This window comes from Urocitellus parryii, chromosome 7 (assembly GCF_045843805.1).
Source record: "Urocitellus parryii isolate mUroPar1 chromosome 7, mUroPar1.hap1, whole genome shotgun sequence".
NCBI classification, from domain to species: domain Eukaryota; kingdom Metazoa; phylum Chordata; class Mammalia; order Rodentia; family Sciuridae; genus Urocitellus; species Urocitellus parryii.
In genome coordinates, this window is record NC_135537.1 from 181,739,882 (window position 1) to 181,756,978 (window position 17,097).

The 17,097-nt window shown below is 60.7% G+C and overlaps 1 protein-coding gene across 1 annotated transcript in view; it reads left to right on the top strand.

The window, feature by feature from the left end:
- Ccdc40 (coiled-coil domain 40 molecular ruler complex subunit) overlaps window positions 1-16,746 on the top strand; it is a 36,424-nt gene extending 19,678 nt beyond the window's left edge. Inside the window, exons 11-20 of the mRNA XM_026408439.2 lie at window positions 3,255-3,498; window positions 3,595-3,777; window positions 6,769-7,014; window positions 7,631-7,844; window positions 9,373-9,542; window positions 9,684-9,775; window positions 10,905-11,025; window positions 14,043-14,231; window positions 15,296-15,454; window positions 16,507-16,746. Of these exons, the coding sequence (XP_026264224.2) occupies window positions 3,255-3,498; window positions 3,595-3,777; window positions 6,769-7,014; window positions 7,631-7,844; window positions 9,373-9,542; window positions 9,684-9,775; window positions 10,905-11,025; window positions 14,043-14,231; window positions 15,296-15,454; window positions 16,507-16,746 (1,858 nt within the window). The remainder of the gene's footprint in view (window positions 1-3,254; window positions 3,499-3,594; window positions 3,778-6,768; window positions 7,015-7,630; window positions 7,845-9,372; window positions 9,543-9,683; window positions 9,776-10,904; window positions 11,026-14,042; window positions 14,232-15,295; window positions 15,455-16,506) is intronic.
- The last annotated feature ends 351 nt before the right edge of the window (window positions 16,747-17,097 follow it).

A 17,097-nucleotide genomic window follows, 5' to 3' on the forward strand; every position in this document is an offset into this window, starting at 1 on the left:
CAGCCTGGTGGCCTGGGTCCCTGGGGAATGCGACATCTCCGTGACCTTCCTGTGCCCCCAGGACTTCACCGTGTCCTCTCTGCAAATTGTCCCCCTTGACTCGTCCCCTGGCCGTCCCTACATGTCCTTAGAAATGTAGCTTGGCCACACCCTACCCATCTTTTTAATCTTCTGAATGGATAGCATGGAACCTGGGTTAACAACATTGCAAAACCATGTACGACTTGAGCCCCCTCCCAGGGCAGCCCCCAGTGTCCTCCCATACACCAAGGCTCTGATTGCCTGTGTCTCCTGTCCTAGCTTCCCCTGTGAGCCAGGGACGCAGGCCCAGGTGGCCTTCCTTTTCTGCCCCGCCCGGTACCGCGCACTGTCTGCACCTGCTTCCCCAGCACCCTTCAGAGCCGCTCCTGTGCTCTGCTGTCCACCCTGGCTCCTGAGGGCTCCTGGTGTGTCCCTCCCACGGGGTTGCCGTGTGTCACCAGGCCCGGAATGCTCTGTCGTGCAGGGTGCAGCGTGCGCTCTCTCACACCCTGGGTCCCAGGGTACAGAGGTCTGCAGGCGTCACCAGAGATGACTGTGACTGTCACATCCCCACCAGCAGTGTGTCAAAGTGCTCTGACAGTTCAACACATTTTCACACCTTAGGGTTGTGCCAGCGGGATCGGTGAACAAAGTAGGCATCTGGTGTTTAAAAATGGTTGTGCACAGTGTCGAGTGAACGTCTCAGCAAAACAGTGCACACTCGCCGGCACCCAGGGAGCTCAAGGCCTCTGCGCCCTGCAGTTGTGCACCCAGCCCCTGCCTCCGTCCCCACAACATGGTCAGCCTTTCCAAAGGGCAGGGGCCACTGTGAGAACTGTAGGTGTGACCGCAGAGGCGCTCTCTGCACCCAGAAGGTTTGGAGAGGGAAATCTGAGCCGCTGAACAGGTCGGGAGCGGCCTCACTCAGGACTTCCCGAACACCAGCGGTCAGCCCTCGGGTGTGCAGGCCTGCAGGACATTTAGAAAACAGACAGACATGGAGGCACTCCTGGTCAGGCTGCAGGCCTGCGGCCACACTGCTGGCTGGCTCCCCTCCTGGGCCTAGCAGGCCACTGACTGGAAGCAGTTTTGCAGTCTCACCAGGAGCCTTTGTCCTCTGGTCAGTTACATGCCCCCTCCTCACGTGCATCATGAAAAGTCAATATGAAGGTCTGAACAGAGGCTCCCTCCCTGACGGGCCAGCTCCCATCTGTGGCAAGAACATGGGGCAGTGACACAGGTGCTGCCAGGGACCTGGGGGTGGAGCACCGAGGCCCTGGCCCCTTCTGCTTCTGCCTCTCACCCAGAGCACCTGGCCATCTGTCCGGCTGGCAGGAGTCCCGCAGCCTCACCCGCTGGGTGGCCTTTTCCTCTCGGCTGCCCGGGGATGGCTTCAGGTAGTGAATCCCTCCAGCGGGTTCCGCCAAGATGCGCTGTCTCTCCAGTGGCTTGCACACCTCTTCACCCTACAGGGAGACGCGCTTTAACTCTTGCCTGGTCATCCGACTCCCCAGAGACCTCCCAGGTCTTGGGGCCAGCACCTTAAGATGCCCCCCTGTGTCTCAGACGCAAGCGGCAGGTTTGGCTCTGTTCTAAGCACCTGGCCTTCCCCGTCTGCCTGTTCTGCTGCTCTCCAGGTAGCTTTCGGGGTCTGGCCTGCTGTCCTGAATGTGCAGGGGAAACCTGAACCGCGGGACTCAGCTGTCACACTGCTCCAGAGGGAAGCAGAAGGTTGGCCTTGGGGACTTCCTTCCCCTCAGTCCTGACCAGGCAGAGGCGGCTCCGCCCCACGAAGCCCCTCTGTGGGAGGACAGGGGCTGCCCTTGCTGGTGGCTTGGCTTAATGCATGGGGGCTTAATGCATCCGGACGCCCTGGGTGCAGGACCAGCGGTCTGTGCTTCCCAGGGCTGACCAGATCCCGACCTGATCCCGACCTGTGGCTGCGCCATTTCGCCCGGGGGGTGGGGGGGTGGCCGAGGGTCAAGCTGCTCCTGAGGAAACTGAGACACCGCGGCCTCTGCCACACGCTGGTTCCCGGTGGCATTTCCAGCGGCAGCACAGGAGAGCCCTGCTGCTCTCACGGCGCTGGGACCAGGGTCCCGTGCGCTGTGGCCATCCGCAGAACCGCCTGGTGCTCCTTGTTAAACTGCGTGGTCCACCTGAGGGCTCTTTTTATATTCTGCAGACTAGTCCTTTCTCAGATGTGGGTTTTGAAAATATTTCCCTCCGGTCCGTGGCTCATCTTTTCTTCTCTTAACAGTGTCTCTGAAGAAACCCAAAAGGAGGTCTGAATTTTTTGTCAATTTCCTCCTTTTCTGGTTTTTGCTTTTTTATGGGGGTGCTGCCTGCCCCGGGCCTGTGGCGGCCTTCTCCGTCTTCCGCCCGGGCTCCTGGTGGTGGCTCTGATGGTCAGGAGTGCCGTCCACTCCACTGCGTTTTGCCGTGTCTGGGGGGTCCTGGCCAGCTTCTCTCCTTGATGCTGTGTTTGTGGAATCCTTTGTGTTCCCCTGGTGTCTGTGACTGCTTCCGCCAGACCACCCGGTGCTGATAACTGGGGCTTTGCAGGAAGGATGGCGACCACAGTCGCAGTGGGCAGTGCCCCTCCCCCTGGACCTGATAAGTTAATTCCAACATGTGTTTGGAAACCTAAAGGAGTTAGAATTGCCAAACTAATTTTGTAAAAGAACAACCAAGACTCACTGTGTCTGATTTCCGCCCCGTTGTCCAGAATCTTCAAGACTCGATGTTGACCGGAGGCGTTTCCACTGTGGGAGGCTGAGGGGAGGGAGCCACAGAACTTAGAGGCACTCACCTCACATTCCTCCAGCCACACCACTGACTGCAAGTCTCTTCAATGGTCCATGCTGCAGTGTGGGGGCCAGCACCCTGCTGACCGCCCGTGAGACTCCGGCAGGAATGGTGCTTCCTCTCTAGGGCTGTTGTGAGGGAGGAGGACGGCGGGCAGTGGAGCCCAGGAAAGGCCTGCCCCCCCTTGTTTCCCTTCTCCCGTGGTTACGACACGGAGTCTCACGCGTGGGCTCTCAGTGGTCGTGGTTCTGTGGGTGTGTTAGGAAACAGCAGTCAAATGGGCTTCGGTCAGAAGGGTTGTTTCCTGACGCGTTTCTCTGCCTGTCGTCCACTTGGTGAGGTCTTCGGAGCCGGCTGTGGCTGCGTGCCTCGGTCCCCGATGTCTGTCCCGCGGGTGACTGACTGTGCCGTCTGGCCTTCTGCAGAGAATGCCAGCACCAAGCCAAGTCCCTCGACAGCGAGCTGGAGGCCTACAGGAAGTCCATCATGAAGGAGGAAGAAAAGAACGAGAAGCTGGCCAGCGTCCTGAACCGGACAGAGACGGAGGCCAGCCTGCTGCAGAAGCTGACCACACAGTGCCTGGCTAAGCACGAGGTTCTGCAGAACGAGTTCAACACCTACAGGCTCACCCTGCAGAACACAGAGGACGCCCTGAGCAAGGGCCACCAGGTGCGTGGTGTCCCCCCTTTGCTGCAGGCGGAGGCCCCAGCCGGCCCTCACGGGTCCACCCTGCGGCACTGTCCACCCCTGGCTCTTCCTTTCCAGGAGCACGCAGCTGTTACAAGCGAGCTGCAGAGTATCCAGCAGACCACCCACCAGGAGCTGGACCTGCGGCACAGGATGGACGCCTCCATCATGGACAAGCTGCAGGAGCACATGACCTCCAACAAGATGACCAAACACTTCAAGCAGCTCCTGCTGAAGCTGCAGAAGAAGAAGACCAACATGGTAGGGCAGCACCTCCCTGAGAGTGGGTGTGGAGGCCAGGGTCTCCTGATGCCCACACATGGCACGGGAGGTGCCCACAAAGGGGCACGGAAGGGCGGCAGGGCGTGACAGAGGGGACCTCTCACCCTACCACCATGGCCCCTCTCAGAGCCTCGCCATTCCCTCCTGGAAACGTTTCTGTGCACAGACACACTCATCCTCGCACACACCAGTGCAGGCTCACACACACACACTCGCCCCCGTTCATACACATGCCCACACACGTGTACACGTACGCACACACACACGCACACACATGCACACACACGCACACACACACTCCTGCAAACACACGCGTGAACACACCCCATACACATGGCCTCTGTTTTGCTGGACGGTGACACAGGGGACGGTGACACAGGGGACAGTGCGTGGATGCTGCATGGTTGCCTCCACTGCAGCGACGGTTTCGCACAGTGCCATCCCATGCCGCTGAGTACCCTTGGCCCAGCGACTCTTCATTCCTCCTTACACTCCGCGCTTCCTTCAGGAGTGCTCTTGTTGGAAGCTTTGGGCTGCTTCTAGGCTCAACGCCACCACAGCCCCGCCTCTGCGCTCTGTGTACAGTCCTTGTCTACCCTTCTGAAGGCAATGGCCCGAGCCAGGGTCCTGGGCCCAGGGCATGAGCATTTTAGGTGGATACCACGCTGCCTGGGAGCATCACTGTCCACCACCACCCAAGGACTGGGGTGCCGTGGAGCCCCACGGCACAGGGAACCCCCAGCTGTGAGTCACTGGGGTCTCAGCGGCTGTTGGGGGTCCCTCATGCCCTTAGAGAAAAGATTCCTTATTTCAATTCTTTGCTCTCTGGCTCTTCCTATGGTGGGTCCTGGGGAGCCCCTGCCCATGCTGTGACCCTGGGAGTCCTGCCCTGGGGAGGTTCCTGTGGAGGACGCCCAGAGGCTGCTGCAGCCACCTGATCAGCAGCCCCCACCCACCCACCCCAGACACCCCAGGAGAAGGGCCGCTGGCTCTGGTTGATGGTACCCAGGAAGTGGGGAACACAGGGCTGGAACCAGGTGGCCACAGGGGCCTGGATGGGTCTCTCCTGGACAGCCCAGCTGACATGGCAGCCCCCTGGGAGCAGAGCAGGGGCCACAACCACCGGGCGGGAAAAGCAGGTGGTCCTGGGTGCTCTGGGCCCGTGAGGATCATGGTGGGTGAGAGTGAGGCAGACTGCCTGGCCCCGGGGTGGCAGCCCGGCAGATCCCAGGTCCCTGCCCTGTTCCTTCCTGGGTAGCTGCCAGGGCCAAGCATGTGCTACCACCTGTGTCCAGAAGAGGGCAGGAAAGAGCCTCAGACCAACAAATGCGTCCATTATGACAGGGGACACTGTCTGAAGGCTCCAAAGCCCAGCTCTGGGGGCAGGCAGGGCAGGACAGAGGCGAGGGCATATCTGGGAAGGTGAACAGAGGGTGGACGGACGGGATGCCGTCAAGAGTTAGGATCAGAGGGAGTGAGCAGGGGTCAAGGAGGGTGGAGGCAGTTAACTGGGGACAGTGCCGCTGTCCTGGGGGAGGACAGGGTGGTCTCCTGAGGAGCACAAGCCGCCTGAGCCTGAGCGGGGCAGGCAGAGCTTTCTGGGTGACCTGGCTGGTGACAGAGGGAGCCTGTGGGGCAGAGGCTGAAAAGGGCCCAGGAAGCGGAGCCCCTAGCAGGAGAGCAGGAAGAGAGGGGCGTGGACAGGCATTGACCCCTGCAGGGACCCTGTCTCAGGGTGGCCTTGCCAGAAGAAATGGGCATCCGGCTGCTCCACAGAGGGCCAGTGGGCCGAGCCATTCCCGCTAGACGAGAGAGGCTGGACACTCGGTGCCAGGCGGGTGGGGTCTGGGCTTTACAGTCAGAAGTGAGTGTGGGGCGTGGAGCCAGTAGGGGTCACAGAGGAGAGACCCAGGTGGCCCCCAGGAGGGCTGGAGTCGGCAGGAGCCCTGGGCCTTGAGAGGGAGGAGGACCCTGTTCTTGAGCCAACAGCCTCTGCCTGTCCCCAGGACCAGGTGGTGCTGAGCTCTCAGTGACCTTTGCAGGAAGGGAAGCCTGAATCTGACTCTTCCCGACAGAGCCCAGCAGGAGGCAGGTGGCCGTGAGGCCTGGGGCAGCGGGGAGCCTGTGCAGCCCTGGCCTGCCCGGTGGCCTGTGCTGGCCACCAGAAGCCGGCGCCCCGGGCCTGAGTGGGCCTGTGCCCCACAGAAGGATCTTTTCTGTCCAGAATCCTGTCCAGCTTTTCAGTAAAATGGAAGGACATTGGTCCCATCGAATACAAAAGAAGTTTGGTGTTTTCTGCAGCGTTATTTAGGAACATTTATAACAGGTTGCGAGCTCAAAGAGGCAGGGGTCTGGTCTTCCTCCCTGGTGTCGGCCCGCCGCCCAGAGCAGCAACACAGTGCCCCAGTAGGGACTGGTGGTCAGGAATGGCCATCTGGTGATCATGGCTGCCTCACACGCTGTCACCAAACCACGCGTGTCGTACTGGGGCTGGGACTCAGTGGTATAGCGCTCGCCTGGCGTGGGCGAGGCACTGGGTCTGATCCTCAGCACCCCATAAAAATCAATAAAATAAAGGTGTTATGTCCATCGACAACTAAAAAAAAAAATGTAAGCACATGACCTAGAATATCAGAAGTGATTTGCCAAAGGCCAGAGCGGGTTACAACCCAATAAGTGGAGTGTGGTCCTGGTTCTGTTCTGCGGGAGGAGGAGGGGCCTCATAAGATTGGAGGAGAGGAGAGCTCCCAGGTGGGCATGGCGGTGGACCTGGGTGGAATTACAGGGATGCCGCGTCCTGCCTGTGCTGCTGTGGGTCTGACCTCGCCCCTCCACGTACCTTTCTCTTAGTGAGAATTCCACACGTGGGCTCCTGCGGGAAGGCCGAGTCCTCCTCCCCCACTGCCGCAGGACGGCTGCTCCTCCAGAACCCTGGGAATCATGCTCACCGAGTTCCTTTCACCAACTCAGGTGACGCATCTTTCCAAACTCGATGGCGACATTGCTCAGGCCACCCTGGACATCACCCACACCAACTGCAGGCTGGACATGCATCAGAGGGTGCTGGGCGAGCTGGACAAGGAGGTGAAGAGGGTGAACGACCTCATCACCAACAGCGAGAACGAGATCGCCCGGCGCACGATCCTCATCGAGAGGAAGCAGGGCCTCATCAACTTCTTCAACAAGCAGCTGGAGCAGATGGTCTCGGAGACGGGGGTGAGAGGCCAGGCAGGAAGGGCGGGGTGCGACTGACCAGTCCCAGCCACTCAGCTCCACCCTGCCCCCAGGAGGGAAGGGCCCGGCAGGGTGGACCTCGAACCCTGTGCCTTCTCACCTGGCACCTAGCGCAGGGCAGCCTAGTTTTGAATTTGTTAATGGCCTGAGGGCCAGACAGACAGGCGGGGGCTGGATCTGACCTGCTGGCCACTGCTGCTGAAAATGAAGTGGTCTAATGAGTGTCAGGCTGGACTGTACCCACTGCCCGGGTACTGGAACCCCAGCACCTTTCCGAGTGTTGGAGTCCCTGAGTGCCGGGTGGTGGCCGGCCAGCTCTCAGGTAACTCCTGCCCTTTGGCTCCTCCATCCCCCAAACCCGGTGGATCCCCAGGAGCCAAACCTGAGCCTTGGCGGCCCAAGCCCCCTGAATACCAGAGCCACACCCACGAGGGCTCCTTAGGGCTTAGACCTGGGGCCTCAAAACCAGCAAACTGGAGGCCCCCAGCCCTCCTGAGAGCCCCCGAGCCCCCAGAGCAGAAATCCAAGACTCTGCAGCCCACTCAAAGAGAGGCCTTCACCCAGAAGCTCGCTCCACATTTTGACGTGTGCTTTTCAGGGGGAAGAATTGGGGCCCCTGGAGCTGGAAATCAAAAGGCTGACCAAGCAGATGGACGAGCACAATGCCAGTGTCAACCAGGCCCAGGTGACCTGGCTCCGCCTGCAGCAGGAGCTGGTCAAGGTCACGCAGGAGCGGGAGGAGCAGGTGGCCGCCCTGGACATGCTCAGGAAGGACATCCGCATCATGGAGCACAAGAAGCTTCGCACCGAGAGTGAGTGGCCTGTGGCGCCCGCCCGCCCCCAGGGAAGGGAGGGCAGGGGACTGGCCGCTGACCTCACAGTCACAGGGTCAGGGCCGAGAAACTGCCTGAGGTCGAGGACCTCAGAGCTTCCTGGAGAGAGGGGCCTGTGGGACCCGACAAGGCCGGGGAGCTTGGGGACACAGCCCCTGCTCAGCCATGTGGTACCCCGTCCCCCCAGCTGGCTTAGAAAGCTGGCCTTTGGGGCTCCACCACACTACACCTGAGACCAGTGGTCTGCCAGAGGACCAGGATGGGAGGGGCCTCCTGGGCCACCACCCACCCACGTGCCACCTGCTGAGACACTCTCAGTCCCTGGTCCTGGATTGGGGAGCTAGGTGGGTCAGCCCTGCCTTGAAGTCTCTACTGGAAATGCTGCCCAGTGGTTGGGGGCTGTTCTGCCTGGCCCCTTCTCAAAGGCTCTGCTGCCTTCCTGCCCTGCCCTGCCTTGCCCTGCCCTCCCCTTCCTCCCCTCCCCTCCCCTGCCCTGCCCTGCCCTGCCCTCCCCTGCCCTGCCCTCCTCTGACCTGCCCTCCCCTCCCCTCCCATCCCCTGCCCTGCCCTGCCCTGCCCTCCCCTGCCCTGCCCTCCTCTGACCTGCCCTCCCCTCCCCTCCCATCCCCTGCCCTGCCCTGCCCTGCCCTGCCCTCCCCTGCCCTGCCCTCCTCTGACCTGCCCTCCCCTCCCCTCCCCTCCCTCCCCTCCCCTCCCCTCCCCTGCCCTGCCCTGCCCTGCCCTGCCCTGCTCTCCTCTCCCCTGCCCTGCCCTCCTCTGACCTGCCCTCCCCTCCCCTCCCCTCCCTCCCCTCCCCTCCCCTCCCCTGCCCTGCTCTCCCCTGCCCTGCCCTCCTCTGACCTGCCCTCCCCTCCCCTCCCATCCCCTGCCCTGCCTTCCCCTGTCCTCCCCCCTGCCCTCCCCTGCCCTCCCCTCCCATCCCCTGCCCTGGGGAGCTGTCAGGTGGACACAGATGGGGAAAGCCAGGTGCCTGAGATGCAGACCATGCCGATGGGCTGAGGTCCACTGGGCAGGGGCAGATGGTGGAGCGTCAGGTGACCAGGCCCTGGCCGTCCAGGGTGGAGGGAGGGCAGAGGACCCCAGGGGCAGCTGGACGGTGTTGTTTTCCATGTTAATGTCAAGAATGCCTGTGTCTGGGGACAAAGTCCTGCCCTTCCTGGAGATCCCTGAGCACCCCAGTCCCCGCTGTGCAAGGAACCCTGCAGGATCTCAGGGAGGGAGCCCCCAGCCTCTCTCCCTTCCTCCCTGGCACCCGCCCTCCCAGCCTGGCTCCCGCAGCTCCTCAAAGGACCAGGATTGGGAACCTCAGCACCAGAAAGAGACCTGTCCTGTCCCCAGCCTGGAGGGTCAGGTCTAGGTGGACTCCAGGAAGGACCAGGGGACCAAGGGAGCTCCAGAGCCGCAGACCCTCACTCCCTTCCTGGGTGTCCCTGCGCTGTGGGAGGTCCCCGAGCCTGCTGGTCCCCACATCTGCTCTCTGCTGCAGACAAGATTGAGCAAGAGAAGAAGGAGCAGAAGGAGATTGAGCGCCACATGAGGGACTTGGACAACGACCTCAAGAAGCTCAACCTGCTCATGAACAAGAGCCGGAGCAGCTCCCAGGAGCTGCAGCAGGATAACCTGGTGGCCGAGACGGAGTTCGTGCGCTCGCTGAAGGTCACACCCCGGCCCGGACCTGGTGTGGGCGTCCTCCCTCAGATGTAGCTCCCGTGCTGCCTTGGGGTCCTCTCCAGGGGGGTCAGGAGGCTGGCCTGCCCCTCTGGCCCCAGCCTCCGTGTCCTGACCCTCCCTCCGCAGGCCGCCGAGAGGGAGACCATCGAGATGCAGGAGAAGCTGGAGCAGCTCCAGGAGGACAAGGCCACCGTCCTCAACAGCCTGGTGGAGGCAGAGTGAGTCCCCGCCCGCCGCTCTGCTCCAGGGCCACCATCCCAGAGCCTGGAGCGTCCTGGCGCCCACCCACTGCCGGGCTCTGGCCCACCACCCTTGGTGCCAACCGAGTGGCTGTCTTTGGTATAAACTTCAAAACACGCCCGTTACTTTTACGGTGTCTGCGCACTTCAGACCACAGCCCAGTGAGCAGAGTCGGGGGAAGCGACTCTCTTTACCGGAGAGCCACTGCGCAGATGCATTTCTTTCTGGTTCAGTTTTGTTTCTGACAAAAACGTGTCCCTGTGGTGCGCACCTGTGGTCCCGGCTACTCGGGAGGCCGAGGGGGGGGGTCTCAAGTTGGAGCCCAGCCTGGGTGACTTAGTGAGACCCCGTCTCAAAATTAGAAAAAGAAAAAATTAAAAGGGCTGGGCTGGGCTGGGGCTGGGCAGCAGAGCTCGCCCAGCACGTGTGAGGCCCTGGGTTCGCTCCTCGGCAACACATGAAAATAATTAAATAAAATAAAGGTGTGGTGTCCAACCACACCTAAAAAACAAGATTTAAAAAGGGGGGGCTCAGTCCCAGGACTAGGGGAACAGGATCTCCTCTGGAGCCACCAGGGATCTTCAAGCTCTGTCCACTCCCTTGGGAACGGTGCTGTGCGGGCGCTGTCTGTAGGCACCGTGATTCAAATCCCTCATCCAGGCGGGTGAATCGCAAAGCCATCATCTCTTCCAGCAGTTTAACATAATCTACGCATAAAGCCATCCGTGGCCAGTGCCTGGGGGGCTGGCTCCTTGGAGACTTTACAGCTGTTAGACCGCAGGTCTCCTCGGGCGGACGGACGGGCCGACGGGCGTCTCACTCCCTCTTAGGGTGACATCTGTCGCCTTTCCTCCTCAACTCCTCAGTCAGACCTTCACACTCTCTTCCTGCCTCCCCATCTTCTCTCCTCCTCCTCCTTATCTGTTTCCTTGTCACCCCACCTGCCGGAGGCCTGTCTGTCTCAAGGCTTGGCAGATCTTCTCTGTGGGGGGCCAAAGAGTAAAGGCTGTGACCTTGCAGCCTGTGCCTCCCAGCTCCACACGATGTGGCCCTGGGAGAAGACCCCTGGTTTCTCCAGCCCTCACTCTGCCTCTCCTCCCTCCAAAGACACCAGATCATGCTTTGGGAGAAAAAAATCCAACTGGCAAAAGAGATGCGCTCCTCGGTGGACTCTGAGACAGGACAGACAGAGATCCGCACCATGAAGGCCGAGATCCACAGGATGAAGGTGGGTGCGGGGCCGCAGCCCTGGCGGGGCCCGGCAGGCATCCCTCCGTGGACCAGGACCACACCAGGCCGAGGCCCTGGCTCCACTGGGGGGACTGCCTGGCCACCCTGGCTGTGACAATGCCTGAGATTCCCTCCTGCACAGAGACCTAAATTCCTACCAAATGCAGGCTTTGCACAGGCCCAGACCTGCCTCACCTCGGGGCCCGAGGCGCTGTGTCCTTCCTGCCCAGCAGAGATCACAGAACAACACAGGACATGCACAGTGACACAGCCTTTTTTTCTTTTCTTGGTCCTGAGGCTGGAACTGCGGGCTCTGCCCGTGCTCGGAAGCACTTGTCCACTGAGCTACGTCCCAGCCCTTTGTAAACTTAAGGCAGGGTCTCACTAAGTTGCCCAGGCTGGCCTTGAGCCTGCGGTGCATGGACACGTGACTTCAAGAAGCACAACCTCATTCTTGCTGGAGCAATCAAGGCACTCGCCTGGTATTTCACAGACAGTTTCTCAACCCACTAATGAGACATGTCCCACTGTGGGACAAGAAGAAACTCGCAAGACAAAGTGTTCAGAGAGCCATCTGGTCCTTCACAGAATCCAGACTTCACTACCTTAAAAGGCTGACAATGAGCTTCAGGCTCCCAGCCTTCAAGCAGTAAGCCTGGGGTGGGCCACCTGCAGTCCCAGAGGCTCAGGAGGCTGAGGCAGAAGGATAACAAGGTTGAGGCCAGCCTCAGCAACTTAGTGAGACCTTGTCTCAAAATTAAAAAAAATCAAAAGGGCTACGGGCATGGAGTTCAGTTGTTGAGCACCCCTGGATTCAATCTCTAGTACCACCAAAAAGAAAAGCCCCAGGGTTGATAAGAATAACGTGATGCCACTGTGACAGTGTCATTTAACACAGATCCCTCTGGCTGACGAGCCGCTCTTCAGTTCAGATGCATGCACTCCTGAAAAGTCGTTTTAAAAATACTTCCTTGTGTCCCAAACCACAGAAGCCATGCATTTGCTGCAGGGAGCCAGCTCCCCATCCCGGGGAGCAGAGAGCGCCCCTCCCGCCCCCCGCCCCTACCCATTAGGGTGGCTGAGCGAGCCCCACAGGGCAAGGGGCCTGCTGGGTTCAGACCTGCCCCACGCATCCTGCCCTCTGGAGTCGCATCCTTAACAAAAACAGTGCCCATGTGACCCTCCACTTCTCTATTTTAAATACAGACACCAGCGTTCTTAGGCAGTTATAGAGTGGACGGTGCCTGCCCCACAGTTAACTGAGACACGTGAGCTGAAGGAGGCTTCCCGGGGTCCCTCTGCCCCAGCACATGGGTATTGGTCCCGGGGTCCATCCTGACGTGGCACAGCCATCCCCAACGTAACTGCCAGCTGGCCCTGGCACTCAGCCCACCCTCTCGAGGTCTGGCAGAGTCGTAGGACAGTCGGCCAGGCGGTGTACCGGCCTCGGGCGCCAGGGCTGTTCCTTCACTAACGACCAGCGCTTTCGCAATGTGTGAGAAAGGCCAGGAACATTCTGGCTGGCCACAGCCCGGCCCTCTCTGTCCAGCTTAGCGTGTAGACCCCTTCCTCCTGCCTTGGGGTGCAGGGACCCTGTCTTGCTGCCTCCCAAGATACACTACTGTCTCGGGTGCCTCCAGCTCGCTCTCGGGGCAGTCCCGGGTCTGTCCGCCTCTTCCTGAGCCTCGGGCACCGTCTGCCTTCAGCAGCCAGTTCTCACACACTGGGTCGGGTTTCCCCAAACCCTGAGGGTTCCCCCGAGAAGCAGATCCCACAGAGCATAGCCACGGTCATGCACCACCTAGCAGGTGCCCGGCCAGTGCCGAGCCAGCGGACAGCGCCCGCCTCCAGGGAGAGCGGACCTCTACTGTGCACTGACCGGCAGGCCAGGCTCTTGCAGGACGCCCTCACAGAACCCCCAGGGGTCGTGGGCACCAGCTATCTGGGCAGCCCTTGGTGACAAAAAGTAACCCTCACACCGTGTTAGGTGACACCCGGTCCATCTTCCTGTGCACTGGATTCCCAAGAGGAGGCTACCGATAGGCAAATTCGTGTTTTAAACAACGTCTTCATTTACTCACTCACTCAGTGCTGCTAGGCGTGGAACCCTGGGCCTCCCGCAAGGCCAGGCGCTGTACAACTGGGCTGAGTCCCCATCCCCAGGAGTACATTCCTAACACGGCCTGCCAGATGAGTATTCAAAATCACGTGATGGTGGTTACATCCCTTCCAACTCCAGGTTCTGGTTTTTGTTCAGCTAGCTAGCTAGCTTTCTTTTGAGCCACATTAACCACTGAGCCACATCACAGCCCTTTTTTGTATTTTGTTTAGAGACAGGGTCTCACTGAGTTGCTTAGGGCCTCACTAAATTGCAGAGGCTGGGTTTGAACTCCTGCCTCAGCCTCCTGAGCCGCTGGGGTCACGGGTGTGGCCCCCGCACCTGGCTGTGTTTCTTCCAAGTCCACTTGTCGAGGCCTATCTTTACCTACAGTAAAATGTGCTTATCTTAACACACAGTTGAGCTCGGTGCCATGGTGCACCCCCATATTCCAGCCACTGGGAGGCTGAGGCAGGAAGATCCTAGTTCCAGGCCAGCCTCAGCAACCTAGCAAGACCCCGTCTCAGAGTAAAAATAAAAAGGGCTGGGGCTGCCGCTCAGTCAGAGCCCCCAGTTCCACCTTCAGGACTGCAGGAAAGAAAAAGGAAGATGACTCTGGGTTCTGACCCAGGCACACGCCTGTGTGGCCACAGCCACAGTCGAGACCCCAAGGGTTCTGTGGCTCCAGAACAGTCCCTTGTGCCCTGAGGTCGACCCTCCCAGCTCCACCCGTCCCGGCCACAGGCAGAGCACTCAGCTTCCCTCAGGGTCACGTCGTTGTCACATCCAAGAAACCAGCCTGGCCCCGCCAACCAAGCCACCGGCTCTGCTCAGGAACGCCCCTTTCCCGTCCCGGGTGGGAGGACCGCGGCGGAGGACAAGCTGTGCCCCGCCCAGCCCCTCTGTCCTGTGCCCAGGTCAAGCACGGGCAGCTGCTGAAGCAGCAGGAGAAGATGGTCCACGACATGGAGCTGGCCGTGGCCCGCAGGGAGACCATCGTGACCCACGCCGAGGGGCAGAGCAAGATGGACAAGAAGGCGGTCACCCGGACGGACTTCCGCCACAGGCAGATGGAGCTGCGCAAGAAGATCAGGGACGTGCACAAGGTGGGCAGCGGGGGAAGGCCTGGACGCCCCCCTGTGCTTTCCCACCCGCGGCCTCAGGATCCGGAGGTGCCCCAATGCCCCCCCACCCACTGGCCCCCTGAGGAGCCTGCCCACCTGTCCCAGGGCCTGAGGACCCCGGCCCAGCCCCCACCATCCACCTGTCAGCGAGTGCTCTCAGCAACTCAGTCCAGGGCTGCAGTCGGGACTGCCGTGCTGAGGCTGTGACAGGGACGTGACGAGGGGGCAGCAGGCCAGCTCTGGCAATGGACACACCAGTCTGTCCTGCTTGATGACAGGAGTCCCTGCAGCCTCTGGGGCTGGCCACCATCTTTTTACGAGGGGGACACAGGGCCCCTGCTGGAGCCTCTGAGTGAAGACGTGGTGGCCCCCAGCTGGCCCGTGTTCAGCAGGGCTCTGTGCTGCTCTCCCGGGGACCGCCTTCCTGTCCCCCCAGCCACATCCCCTGAGCCTGTGTGTGCCCTGCCTGCGGAGGGGTGGAGCCAGTGCTGCCCCAGCGCCCCCTTCCCTGGCGACTGCTCAGACTTCCCAGGTTGGCCCACAGCCCCTGCTGACCAGCTGTGGGCCCTGGGCACTGTGGAGCCTGCGTCTCTACACCTGCCCTGGGAGGAGGGGCAGGAGCTGCCTCCCTGTAGGCAAAGGGTTCAATGGGACAGCAGCCGTGGCTCTGCACAGTGGGTGGCTTTGGGGACACCTGAGAACATGGCCTCAGAGCCCTCTCTTCTACTCACGAGGGGGGCATGTGGCCTCCTCTCTGTGCCTCCTCCTCGGGAGGGGAAGGGAGCGGCCCTCCAGTGCCGTGGGGCAGTCCCTGGAAGTCTCCGAGGCGCCGAGGCAGAGGCCCCTCCTCGCCCCTCGTCTGTGGCACCAGCCTCTCTGGCATCCATCCCTTCTGCAGCTCCCTGTCCCATGTCCCCCTCCTCCCTGCCTTCCGTGCCTCCCGGTTCCCCACCAGGACCTCCTCGTCCTCCGGGCCCTGGCCTGGCACTCCTCTGTCCGAGACGTGAGGGCCACGCAGGGCCCAGCAGGTTCTGCTTACCTCCCAGGCCAACGAGGAGTGCACCAAGACCATCTCAGAGCTGGAAGAGACTCAGAAACTCATGAGCAGCTCCCTCCTGGAGAAGCAGGAAAAGCTGTCCATGATGCAGGCGGACTCCGACACGCTGGAGGCTGACCTCCGCCGGCTGGTGGCCCTCAAGCGACAGGTAAAAGCCAGGAGGTCACTGGGGCTCAGGCACCCTGGCAGAGGGGTGCGCCACATGCAAGAGAAGGGGGTGCCACCCAGGGAAGGCCTCTCGGGTCCAGGCAGGCCCAGGCTGATGGCACCACCAGCTGCTCACATGTTTGTGACTCTCTGATTTTTTTCACTTAGCAAATATCGATAGCTATTGAGTCTAGGCTGGGCCCATCCTGGGTGCCAGGACTGCAGGACAGAGCAGAAAGACAAAATGCCCGCCCACCCTTCACCAGAGACCACATGCTGGGAGCAAGAGAACAGAGGCTAAACAGAATAAATAAAGAAAAAGACAGGGTGTGTTAGGCCGTGATAAATTCTTTGGAGAAAATTCAGCAGAGGAAGAATGTCAGGCATCAGGGTGGAATGGGGGACTGAGATTTTGAGTGGGGTGTTCTGAGAGGCCACATGGAGAAGATGGCATTTGAGCTGAGACTTGAAGGAGGCCAGGAGAGACAGAGCCACCCAGGCAAAGGGGACACTCTGGTGTGTGTAGCCTTGGAGGCGCATGATCCTGGCTTTGGGTCTTTCTCTTGGCAACTTGAGGAGGAGATAATGAAGGGCTCTGGGTGAGGGGACTTGGTGTTTGGCAGGATCTCCCTGTTGTTGGAGGGTGTTGGGTGAAGGGTCAAGGGTGGACGCAGGAGGCTGCTGCTGGAGTGTGCACGGACTGGGGCAGCCACCCAGGGAAGCTTCTGGATTCTGCATCCCATTCAGAAGTTCCGCCAGTGGGCTTTCCTACTGGACGGACGGTGGTGTGAGTGTGAGATGGGAGGACTCAGCCAGGGCCATGGAGACCAGAACAGGTCTGGAACCAGGCCTGACACACGGCAGTGTCAAAGATGTCTCCCTGCGACGGTGAACAAGGCTCCCTTGGGAGGGATAGCCTCCGCACCTTGAACTTGGAGACTGGGCTCTTTTGGGCACGGTGCTCCTCTTTGGCATTCCCTCGGCTCTGCACTGCGGTAGAGCAGGTGTCCTCCCGACTTGCACGGCCTGACGTGGGGTCTCTTTCCCACCCAGAACCTTTCGGAGATTGTGGCCCTGCAGACTCGCCTCAAGCACCTGCAGGCTGTGATTGACGGGAGGTACGTGTTCCTGTTCCGCTCGAAGAAATCCCTGCTGATGGAGCACAGGCGGCTGAATGACCGGTTGGGCCTGCTCAGCACCATCCTCACCCAGGTGCAGGATGAGCACCCCCAGTTCCAGGAGGCCCTCAGCAAGGTTACCCAGAAGATCGCCAGCAAGCTGGAGCCCACCTAGAAAGCTCAGGACTCCGCCTTCCAAGGCCCACCCCTGAGGAAGACCGCCAGAATTCTGTTTACCCCCAGAGGTCTTTCTGTGTTCCTAAAAAACATGCGTCCCCCAGAATGTCCCTGTGTGATGAAATGGAGAGGCCGGCCTGCAGGAATTAGTTCCCAGCCGCTCAGCAGCTTAAACCAAGTCCAATCCAGGGCTCCCTGGGTGCCTCCTGAGCCTGCTGGCTGCCTGCCTTCTGCTTCCTTTCTTGAGCTGATTGGTCCAAGTGGAAGTCCAGCTTTAGCAACTCCCCCATCTGCAGGAGCTTCCTGGAATATTGTCCCAGGTATGGGGAAGGGGGCAGGTAGGGCAGAG